Source organism: Acyrthosiphon pisum, chromosome X (genome assembly GCF_005508785.2).
Source record: "Acyrthosiphon pisum isolate AL4f chromosome X, pea_aphid_22Mar2018_4r6ur, whole genome shotgun sequence".
In the NCBI taxonomy this organism is placed as follows: Eukaryota; Metazoa; Arthropoda; class Insecta; order Hemiptera; family Aphididae; genus Acyrthosiphon; species Acyrthosiphon pisum.
In genome coordinates, this window is record NC_042493.1 from 56,643,163 (window position 1) to 56,654,478 (window position 11,316).

Here is an 11,316-nt window from a genome sequence, read left to right on the forward strand (position 1 = left end):
CTCCTGATATATTGTTACAATATCAGTTGAAAAATATTAAAAATACATTGGCACAATTTTTTTTTATAAGCATTTAAAGATCAAATTTTGACAAAATTTATTAAATTTTAATTTGAAAAATTATTTTGTAGTTAAAAATTTATAAAATGTTCAATTTTTGTATCTAAGAATTGAAAATTTAAAACAAGATTCCACGTAAGTAATTAATTCTGTTACCAAAAAATCTAAAAAATACATTTACGCAGTTTATTTTTATAGTCATTTTAAGTACAAATTTGGACGAAATTACATATTAAAAACCTAGGATAACTATTTTAGTTATTTTGTTGTGATTGTATAATATTATTCGTGGGTACTTGAAACTTCTAAAGTATACTATTATATATCTATGATAGTACCTACCACGGTTTTTTGTTGATGTATAACGCGTTATAAGTACCTAATAAATATTATGATATGATTAATTTGGAATTTATTATAGGTACCTAATATAATATTATGTCTTATACCTAGACTAACATACCGTCTCCGCTCAGAATCGTTTTTCTTATACAATGATATTATATCATTGAATTCAAATTTAATACCATCCATTATACAGTGACCCACTTGTAACCTACTGTACAGCAGAGCGAAATCCACTTACCCACCTTTTTTAGTTTTTTTTTTCTATAAATATCAATAAAAATTTATTTGTTGGGTAAAAAAGCATGAAAATGTAATGTAAGGCTCCTGATATATTGTTACAATATCAGTTGAAAAATATTGAAAATACATAGGCACAATTTTTTTTTTTATAAGCATTTAAAGTTCGAATTTTGACAAAATATATAAAATTTAAAATTTAATAATTACTTTTAGTTAAAAATGTATAAAATGTTCAAATTTTATATCTGAGGATTAAAAATTTAAAACAAGGTTTCAAGTAAATAGGTTATATATATAAATTACTTTATTCACAATAATATCATCAAATATACTTAGTAATATCATAGACTGACTGACCGTTTTCGACCAGAATCGTTTTTCTAATACAATGATATATCATTGAATTCAAATTTAACACCATTAATTACGATGACCCACTTGTAACCTACTGTACAACAGAGCGACATCCACTTACCCACCTTTTTTATATATTTTTTATTTTTTATTTTTTCATTTTTGTGTCGGTCATCACGGTTCGGGGCAGTAAAACTGCTTCGATTTTCTTCAACAGTAACTTGTTTGATGGGAAAGTGAATCTAGTTGGTGCATTCGGGAGGTCAAATTTGAAATTTCCATAGTTTCAAAGCTTATATTTATTTTTATTATAATTTGCAATATTTTTATTTTAAACTTAATTTTCGGCTATTCACAGAGGAATTATTGTTGAATTTGTCAATGACTTCTACTATATTGATAATTCTTTTTTTTTTCAATTTGTAATGTACCAAGATTACTTAATCGTTCTTGACCCATTGTGTTTCTCAGATAAGTTTTAAGTCTTTTTAGACATGAAAATGATCTTTCACAGCTGGTAGTATTGTAATACACAGTGGGTATAGTAAGAAATATAAGAATAATTTATGTTAAAATCGGAAATCCATTTTGAAAATCATCATTCTTAATAAATTCTATTTTCTTTACCATAATAGTAGTTGCTCTAAAGAGTTACGTTTGCAACACCTGAAAATTGTTTTTACCTCAACGCTCAAACCTCAATTACACCACTGTGTCTCTCTTTATATTATTATTATCTGTATGGATCAAACTACAATATAATAGTATAATACCTATATTATATTATTATTATATTATTATATCGCACTATCGCAGTAATACGTATAGGATACTATTCTATATCTTGCTGTTCACGCCTAGACGACAACTAAAAACGCATACGCATCAGTAAAATGTAGTCGAATAATATTATTTACAGTAAGAACGTCATATATCGTGCGTGTTTTTTTTTTTACATCCTGTATACAAAATGTCTATCGGTGCCTCGATTTCAACATATCGTATCTCATATTTTAGCAAATTGGATCAACATACTTTAGATAGGTCCTTTTTCGATTTTCTTAATAACTATTTAATGCCACAGGAAAAACCACTGACAAATTACGAAAAACCACTAAAAATGGGATATTAATTTTAACGTATTGTTTATCAGTTTATCACCATAGAAACGAATAAAAATAAAAATAAAAAGTGGGTAAGTGGATGTCGCTCTGCTGTACAGTAGGTTACAAGTGGGTCACTGTAATGTATGGTGTTAAATTTGAATTCAATGATATAATATCATTGTACGTATAAGAAAAACGATTATGAGCGAAAACGGTCAGTCAGCCTATGATATTACTAAGTATATTATTTGATGGTATTATTGTGTATAAAGTAATTTATATATAACCTATTTACGTGGAACCTTGTTTTAAATTTTTAATCCTTAGGTTTTTGAAAAAGGTAGACAAACTTATGAGGAATCATTTTTACGTATTTTGTCAATATTTGAACTTTAGATGCTTAAAAAAAAAAAATTGTGACTGGATTTTTAATTTTTTTCATCTGCCTTTGAAACAATATATTAGGAGTTATTAGTTATTCTACTAAAGTTTCAAGCTTTTTAACCAATAAATAAAATTTTATTGATATTTATAGAAAAAAAAAAATAAAAAAAATGGAAACTGAAAATGTCTGTATACAGCTTAATATTGGAAAATTTTGTGGTGTGTAGAATATGCTAATATAAACATTCAGTTAAAATGTCATGTACCTACGGTCACTTATTTTAGAGTGGCACGAAAAACCAAAATTGATTTTCTCGAAAACAGATTTTGCGCAAAAATACCCGTTTTTCCTAATTTTTTTTTCACGTCACTTTTGAAAACTACTGGGAAATTTTTACTTTTACTTTTACAATTGTATAAGTCATACGCAATGTGGTTGTGATCCCACGAGACTTAATTTTTTAAATAGGTAATTTTGTTTTCTGTAAAAATATTTTCCACTTTTACGAAGCGAATTTTCTGTATAATTAGGTAGACAGGTACTTAGTAGTTAGTACTTTTAACTTTACTATAGATATTTTTAACAATTATATAAAAGAAAATGTTACAATTAAAATTTTGTTTAAAGGGTGTGTGGAGATTGAAAGACTTTCGAGGGAGCTAAGGCCTCTTCTAATTTCTAGCTATTTGTTTCTGACACTTAATTAGAGTCAAATTATTAAAATCACGCCGAGTCGAAGGACGATCCGACGATATGTAGTTTTGGTCCAATACACATTTGAAAATGTGTTTCATGTTTTGGAAACAAGCGGCAATATTTTACAATTCCCTTGACATTTCCATTTTGATAACACACGCTCGCCGACGAACTTACTGATAATACGAGTTCCGAACTTCTGATTGTGAACATTATCAAAATATTGATAGAAGAATAATTTCAAGTTATGATATTTATTATGTATTCTCTTATTTTATATGCCTATTAATTATTATTGTTGCACTGTTGTGCGTTTGAGTTCATTATCGCTTAGCTACTCGAGTTCCTGGTCACGTTCATATGAACGTAGTGCGATCGTTGTAAACGCCACATAAATATATTATCATCATGGACAAAATATTGTACATCGTCTCGGCGACGCATTTGATTCTCTGCCCGTTCACCAAAGTCGAAGAGAGTTTCAACATACAAGCAATGCACGACATTTTGTACTCTAGGACTAATTTATCTCAGGTGTGTGTAGACAAAGTTTTATTGACGATAAATCTGTTGCGTTATTTGCGGTGGGAATGTTGGGATTTCCAAATCTCATTAACTGTGAAGTTGCCAAGCCTAGAACCGTTTTTTGGGTTACCTATTTAAGATATTTTGATATACAATTAGAAATATCCATATCCTTTGTACCTATATTAATTTAACTATCTTTTCAATCTTTTATGAACTTATTTTTTTAATGACATTAGAAAGTTAGGTAATATTTACATTTTAAAATGTTTAATATTTCTACATATTATATTGAATATTTTCTTAAAATAAAAACAATCTGATTTAAATACAGAAGAAAATTTAAATTAAAAATAATTTTCTGTCTATATATATGATATTGGTACCCACAATTGTATAAATTATGAAGGTTAATTATCTAATTAAAAAAAAAAAATCAAGTTAACAATTTACGTAGGTGAACTTACTGATGTTAATGTTAATATTCTTGGTTATAGAAGAATCACTTCAATTCCCGTATTATATTATATTGCCCTGAATTTACTAATTTCCCTACAATAAGTTATAAATACAAAATAAACTTGATCAAAATTTCAACTTGAGTTATAACTTTTCTATTATGAAACTAAAATTATATTTTTTGTTCAGTGTTTATTTTGGTTTTGTATTATAACAACTTATATATATATTTATATATGTACACATAATATTTTATTATATTATATAATAGTAAATCTATGTTATTAAACAATTCTATTATTTATATTAGTTATACATCATTTTTTTTCAGTATGATCATTTAGAATTTCCTGGTGTTGTACCAAGAACATTTTTGGGTCCACTGTTCATATCAACGTTGTCATTTCCATTTGTCTCTGTTCTTCAATATCTTCATTTCAACAAAATGATTAGCCAATTATTAGGTAAAATTGGTATACTATTAATTATTATTTATATATTATATTTTAAAATTAATTAATATTTTAATTTACAGTTCGTGCAGTGTTAAGTGTTGTAGTAGTTACAAGTATCAAATACTTTATTAAAAGTATTGCAAAGGTATTTGGAAATGGCGTTGGAAACTGGTTTATAATCTTAACAGCGTCACAGTATCATTTAATGTTTTATTCAAGTCGTCCACTCCCTAATATCATGGCATTTCCTTTAGGTCAGTATTTACTAGGTAAAAGTTAAATATCTATATGATATCTATATACAGTATTGTAAAGACTTACATAATACAGTACTGCAGCTTACAAAACATAATTACAATTATTATAATATAATGTATATGAGTATTATGTTGGAATGTTAATAATGTAAAAAAGCTCTGAGAATTATAAACTGTAGTACTATTTTAAATGACTTATTATCAAGGCCCAGGAAATTCTAGCATATGTATATAAATTAATGTTTTTTTTTTTAAATTTTATTTTCCATATGTCCCAATTCTTAGTGCTATTTATAGCGCATATTTTAACGTTTTTTTAGTGCAAATTAAAGTCGTTAATAAAAACTTTCTAAATGATGTAAGTACCGGGCCTTGCTTTTATCTAAATAGATGCTTATAAGACTATCCTGTTTGAAACAGTAAATATAAATATTTATATCAGTATGTTAAATTAATTTTAATCATAAAAAATGAATGATAAATATTGTTTAAAATGTATTGTTTCGGGTTTTTACTTTACAATACTATAAGTTAATGTTACATTAGTTGAGAATTTTAAAATTATATTAGTTTTTTCGTTAGGAATACAGTCATGGTAGCACTGAGTTCTTGGATTAGAGGAAAACATACCTTATTAATATGGAGTTCGGCGATTGCTGTTTTAATATTCCGTTCAGAATTGGTTATTTATCTAGGTATTATTATACTGATGGAGTTGTTATATAAGCGTCTTAAACTATTCAGGTATGTGTTATAGTTATTATTTCATAATTATCACTTGATTTAACTAGGTATAAGTTTATATAATTATATAAATTTTAAATTTTTATTTGTTAGGGGACTAAAAATTGGATTTTTGGCGGCAGCAACTGTTTTGAGTGCAAGTATTGTCGTTGACTCTATATTTTGGGGTCGTCCAGTTTGGCCTGAAGGAGAAGTATTGTGGTTTAATACAGTACTAAATAGAAGCAGTGAATGGGGTGTATCCTTTTCAAAATATTTAATGAAAAATACTTAAAAAATTTACAAATAGACAAAAGCAACAATTTTTAGTATTAAACATCTTTAAAATGTTGCCATACAGATATTGAAAACAGTAGATAGAATAAATTAGTTTAATTCATAATCATGTTTCAAAGCAGTCAATTTTCAGATGTCATAATAAAAATTTTGATGCTTCATATCTATGAATAATTAATAATTTTTCCAAACAATTTTTGTAAAAAAAAAATAAAACGGCTTATACATAATATATGCTTTTAATTTATTAAAATACTTTTGAAATTTATTATAAGTTGACCATAACGGCATAACATGAATAATAAATACAAAATATGTAAGTACTTGTATTATATTCTAAATAAATAATTGCCAAGTTGCTTAAAAAAATAATTTTTATTGAGTAAAATCAATTTAAATATTAACTTAAAAATAATAAGTTATTACAGTCGAACTTGGTTAACACAAAGTTGAAGGGACCGGCCAAACAGTTCAAGATATTGACAATTTCGAGTTTTGATGATTATAAATTTAAGGAAATTGTTATGTTAATATTGTTTGTTTATAGTTATGTTTTATAATACATACATATTATTCTTAATTACATAAAATTAGACTACACCATTTTTATGGTACTTTTATTCAGCAATACCGCGGGGTGTTGCATTTTCTATATTTTTAATACCCTTTGGTGTGATATACGATGTTCGAGTAACGAGGCTTCTTATTCCAACATTGATGTTTGTATTGATTTATTCAATACTGCCACACAAGGAACTTCGGTTTATTATTTATGTATTTCCAGTTTTAAACGTATCAGCTGCTACCTGTTGCAATAGAGTGTATGTTTGAATGTTATTATTAAATAATTATCCAGTCAATAAAATAAAATCATTTATAAACTTATCGTTTACAGATGGCGAACTAGATTTCGACCAAAAGGACTCAAGAATCTAATTGCTCTTGTATTCTGTGTTGGTCATATTTTTGCAAATTTGGCTTTTACAGTAATTCTATTGAGTGCTGCAATTAAAAATTATCCAGGAGGCCATGCAATGACACTATTGCACACATTTGAATACAATCATCTAGATGCTAATTATACAATACACATTGACAATCTTGCTGCACAAACTGGAGTAACTCGATTTACACAACTCAGTGATCATTGGATGTAAGTAATACAATACACAGTAATGTTATCTTGATTTGTTCTTTGAGTTTTCAACTAATACCATGGTAGCTCTATAACTATGTTACTACAACTATTTGAATCAATTTCTTTTACTTTAAACCCTAAAAATCTTAATACATTTTATTCATTATAATATGAAAATCCTAATGTTTATTGACATTTATGACATTTTAAAGTATTTTCATGTTTTTGTCCTCGAAAAATAAACAATAATGTAAAAATAATTATATTAATCTAATTTTTTTCACTTTATCAATAGGTATAGTAAAAAAGAAAATCTGAAACCAGGATGTGAAGAGCTTATGTCGTTTACACATTTAATTGTTGGATCAAGTAGCCGAGATAATGAAGAAATGCTACATTACCGAAATACTCATGGTGTCATGTCTACTGTACCAGGATTTTCTCATATTTCATTTAATTATAATACTTTTCCACCGCTCAAAATAAAAACTAAAACACAAATATTTTTGTTGAAAAAAAAAATTATTAAATCAGGTGTTAAGCAAAATATAAAGAAAATTGTTGAAGAATTCAAAAACGAACAAGATCCTGAGAAAAAGATTGATTTAAACTTAGATTTGTTAGACAAAAGCATTAAAAGAAATAAAATAAGCAAGAGTAAATAAATTTAGTTTTTGATATAATACAGATAAACTTTGGTGAACTTTATACAATTATACATTTATACCATAAATCTATGTTAGAATAATAATGAAAAATATATAAAAATTAAAATTATCTGTTTCACTGAAGCTGTATCAATTCAAATAATTTATTTTGTTGTTTTGATTTTGTTTTTTCCAACACGGAAGTAGCAATGTTTTTTTTTCTATGGCTTAATTTAAAAGGGATATTTTTAGTATAGTTTCATAATGGTCTGTAAGACTGAAGTAAAATGACCTATATGTTTATAAATTAATTGTGTAAGCAGCATTTAATGTACTGAATTCTTCTTTAATTTCTTGTCTAGTGCTAGAAAAATGTATACATTGAGATAGATTTTTTTTAGATCCAAGCCTGAGGGCTGAGACTTAAATTGATTGTTTGAGTTATACAATGATTAACTAATTTTAATTTAAAATTTATTCAAATTATATTATTTAAAGTTTGAGTTGCATTAAATTCCTCTTAAGTTAATAAAAACAAAATTATCAATGACTATTAAATATATGCATTACTATTATTGTTAAATATTTCATGTAACTATTATATTATATTATATTATATAATATTGTATTTATTAATAGACATTGTACATAATACACATAATATTACAATTAAAAATAGTTATACTGTCAATTTTTAAAACATGAATACTTAACGATTCCTGTGGTTTTTGTAATTTAAAATTATGATTTTATGTTAACAATTGCTTAAATTAATTGTGTTGTATTTATTATTTTAATCTATTAATTAATATTTATTAATTATCTTATAATTAATTAATCATTGAGAAGAATATTTTATTTTTGTAATTGTTTGATGTTTAATTAAAAATTAATTAAATATTGGAACTTGATTGTTACCTAATAAACTAAATAGCTTATTAGAAATTAAGTTAATTTATATTTCCAATCAATGCTCTGTATTTAAAAATAAAAACTGATATCATTATTTTGGTTTTGAACTTTTTAATTTTTGTGTAATTAGATCAAATTTTAATTTCAAATGTATAGCTGTTGCAAAACTAAAATTCATTATAATAGTGGAAATATTTAATTTCAGAAGTTGGAGAGAACAAGAAACAGCAAGTAGACTTGTGCTTCACAATGTTTACCAGTAGAAATCTGAACTTATCTGTAAGACTTACAGTGTAATTGATCACTGATATTATGTTACTTGTGTTTCAAGGTTTGTGTTTCACTTGTGTATAGCCATTACCTAAGTTACTAACTAGGTACCTATCTTCTAAAATGTATCGTCGTATTGGTTAGCCAAAAAGGTAGTTTAATTATGAATAATAGGTACATAATCTGAAACATCCGATTAGTAAGCAAGTTCGAAGTGGTCCCAATGAACTTTTTTTTAGAAGAGACTTGTTAGTAAAAATACTAATGTGACATAGGACTTAAGTAGCTATATCTCCAGGGTAGGCACAGGCATAGAATTTAGTTGTACACACATGACATGTTTAGTGTGTACGGTGTTACGGAGAAGAAAAATAGTATGTCCAATGAAATCACAAAATAAAATTTATAATTGAATAAAAAAAATGGGTGTTTGTTACTGAGGGAATTTGACAAGGCTTGGCATTAACGAGTTAAAAGTTAAAATTAAGTTAAAATGTTAAGTTAATTAACTCGTTTCTTTTTTTTCAAATTAAATTTTAACTTAATAAGTTACTTTTTTCAGGATAAACGTGTTAACTTCAAGTTAATTTTATTTCAAAAGTATTTAACTTAAGTTAATTTTCGTCAGAAGAATAATACAAATTCTCGAATTGGTTTTTACTTTGATGTATAATTTTAAACTTCCCTAGTAATTTTCTTGAGCGTAAATAAAAACTATCTAACAAATCATATTATGTGTCTGGAATTTTTTATTTATGCAAATTAGCAAATTTTAACTTAACACTAAGTTCAGTTACTTTTTTTTCAAAGTGAACTTTTAACTTAACGAAAAAAAATACGAGAAACTTTTAACTTAACTTAACTTAATTATTTTAAAATAATTTAACCTAACGAGTTAAAAAAAAAATCGTTTTAACTTGACCAGTCTTGGAATTCAACAGTAAATCCAGTCGTAAAACTTTTAGAACACCGTCATTGTGTTCACCCCCCCCCTCCTCATAGAAAAAGAATTCATTAATATATCATAACGAAACAAGTCTATTTTGTCCACGATATTATTAAAAGACACACAACTAGAATATGATTAAGTTTGTGTTTTCATTTCGTTTCATTTTTTGGTGCTAAACGCGGCGGCGTACACGACGTCACCGTTGTGCGGCACTGGCTGTCGAGCAAAAAACTGGCTAGGCTCAACCTCGGAGGGTGGACTGTACTTGTGATCCACGATCTCCTTGGTACGGAAGGTGCAATCGGCATTGATGTATTTTCCTTTGAAGATAAAATTGTAAACGGACCTTGGCACGATGGTACTGAGCGGGCGCAGTCCCGCTGGCGGATCCTTGGTAAACGGTGGAACCAATTTTCCGTTATTCAGCGACACGGTTAAAAATTTCAAATATAGGTCACGTTCTTCACGCATATCGTCGCTGTCCTTCATCGTGTCCATCCTACGAAAAACAGACGGCCCATCATGAATTGTACATTAAACATTACATATTTAGATAGGTACCTAGGTACTTATATAATATACTATATATATATAGGTACCTAGGTACCTACTATATATAGGTACCTACCTACCTACTTAGTGGCGCACACACGTCCTCCCCCCTTGGGTTAAGGGGTCAACTAATATCCTCGTAGTGAGAAAAAAAATTTCATAATAATAACCTTTCGATCCACGTGTAAACTTTGAGCCGTTCTTTGACCGACACAAGTTGCGCGAGCACAATCGCGTATTGCCGGTCGCACGCGTACGATTCGTCCGAGAAAACGGTCAGCGGTTCGACCGCCAAAGGTTTCTTTTCTCCTAAGTCGACGGTCGGCGATGATTGTTTGGGTGACGTATCCTCAGGAGAAGCTTCAGACGCAGTGGTTGCCACCAGATCTTCGTTTTCCGTTGACATTTGGTCCGTAAACGTTTTATTACAACAATTTTGATTTTTTGTATGGATACAATAGTATTAAAAGACGACGATTAGTTAGTGAAAATCCAGACGGTGACGGTCTCGGCAACAAGATGAGAACTATTGGATGGTTGAAAACCAGGCATGAACAAATAATTGTTTGGTTAGATTGAATGAGTGAATATGTATAGGTACATATAGAATAGGTGTCTTCGTGTCATGGATACGCGTCCGAAGTTTTTTTCGTTTGTCGAGCCAATTATATATTGTTTTATAAATTGTGGGTATACCTACTCAATAGCTATAATTATAAAGGTTGATTATAATGGATGGTGGGAGCTTATATACTTAAATTTACTTTCTTATACCTACTGAACACGAATTATATTTTACTTTGACCCAGGAACAAAATACTTAGGTAGGTACCTATCTAGTAAGTTAGAAATTGAAATTATACCTACAGGTAATCATATAATTTAGTATGGGTATAACTTTAAGGATACCTACCTAACTATATGTTTATGAAATGATATTATA

At 27.7% G+C, this 11,316-nt stretch overlaps 2 protein-coding genes across 2 annotated transcripts; one reads left to right on the top strand and one right to left on the bottom strand.

Annotated features, from left to right (window-relative positions):
* The first annotated feature begins 3,414 nt into the window (after positions 1–3,414).
* Positions 3,415–7,768, top strand: LOC100160697 (probable Dol-P-Man:Man(7)GlcNAc(2)-PP-Dol alpha-1,6-mannosyltransferase). Its single transcript, XM_001952020.5, has 8 exons — positions 3,415–3,723; positions 4,505–4,637; positions 4,709–4,882; positions 5,476–5,629; positions 5,723–5,867; positions 6,500–6,726; positions 6,801–7,058; positions 7,339–7,768. Exons 1-8 carry the CDS (start codon positions 3,598–3,600, stop codon positions 7,706–7,708), a joined length of 1,587 nt encoding a protein of 528 aa, XP_001952055.2. The 5' UTR covers positions 3,415–3,597; the 3' UTR covers positions 7,709–7,768.
* Positions 7,769–9,890: 2,122 nt separating this feature from the next.
* Positions 9,891–11,316, bottom strand: LOC100573936. The gene is made up of 2 exons (XM_003240593.4): positions 10,544–11,316; positions 9,891–10,320 (listed from the first exon to the last, which is right to left on the bottom strand). Exons 1-2 carry the CDS (start codon positions 10,777–10,779, stop codon positions 9,981–9,983), a joined length of 576 nt encoding a protein of 191 aa, XP_003240641.1. The 5' UTR covers positions 10,780–11,316; the 3' UTR covers positions 9,891–9,980.

Coding starts and splice junctions, on each gene's coding strand:
- LOC100573936 (XM_003240593.4), bottom strand. CDS start 10,779: ATGTCAACGGAAAACGAAGATCTGGTGGCAACCACTGCGTCTGAAGCT. Junction 10,321..10,543: donor GTTTACACGTGGATCGAAAG/GTTATTATTATG, acceptor TGTTTTTCGTAG/GATGGACACGATGAAGGACA.
- LOC100160697 (XM_001952020.5), top strand. CDS start 3,598: ATGGACAAAATATTGTACATCGTCTCGGCGACGCATTTGATTCTCTGC. Junction 4,638..4,708: donor AATGATTAGCCAATTATTAG/GTAAAATTGGTA, acceptor TTTAATTTACAG/TTCGTGCAGTGTTAAGTGTT. Junction 5,630..5,722: donor AAGCGTCTTAAACTATTCAG/GTATGTGTTATA, acceptor TTTATTTGTTAG/GGGACTAAAAATTGGATTTT.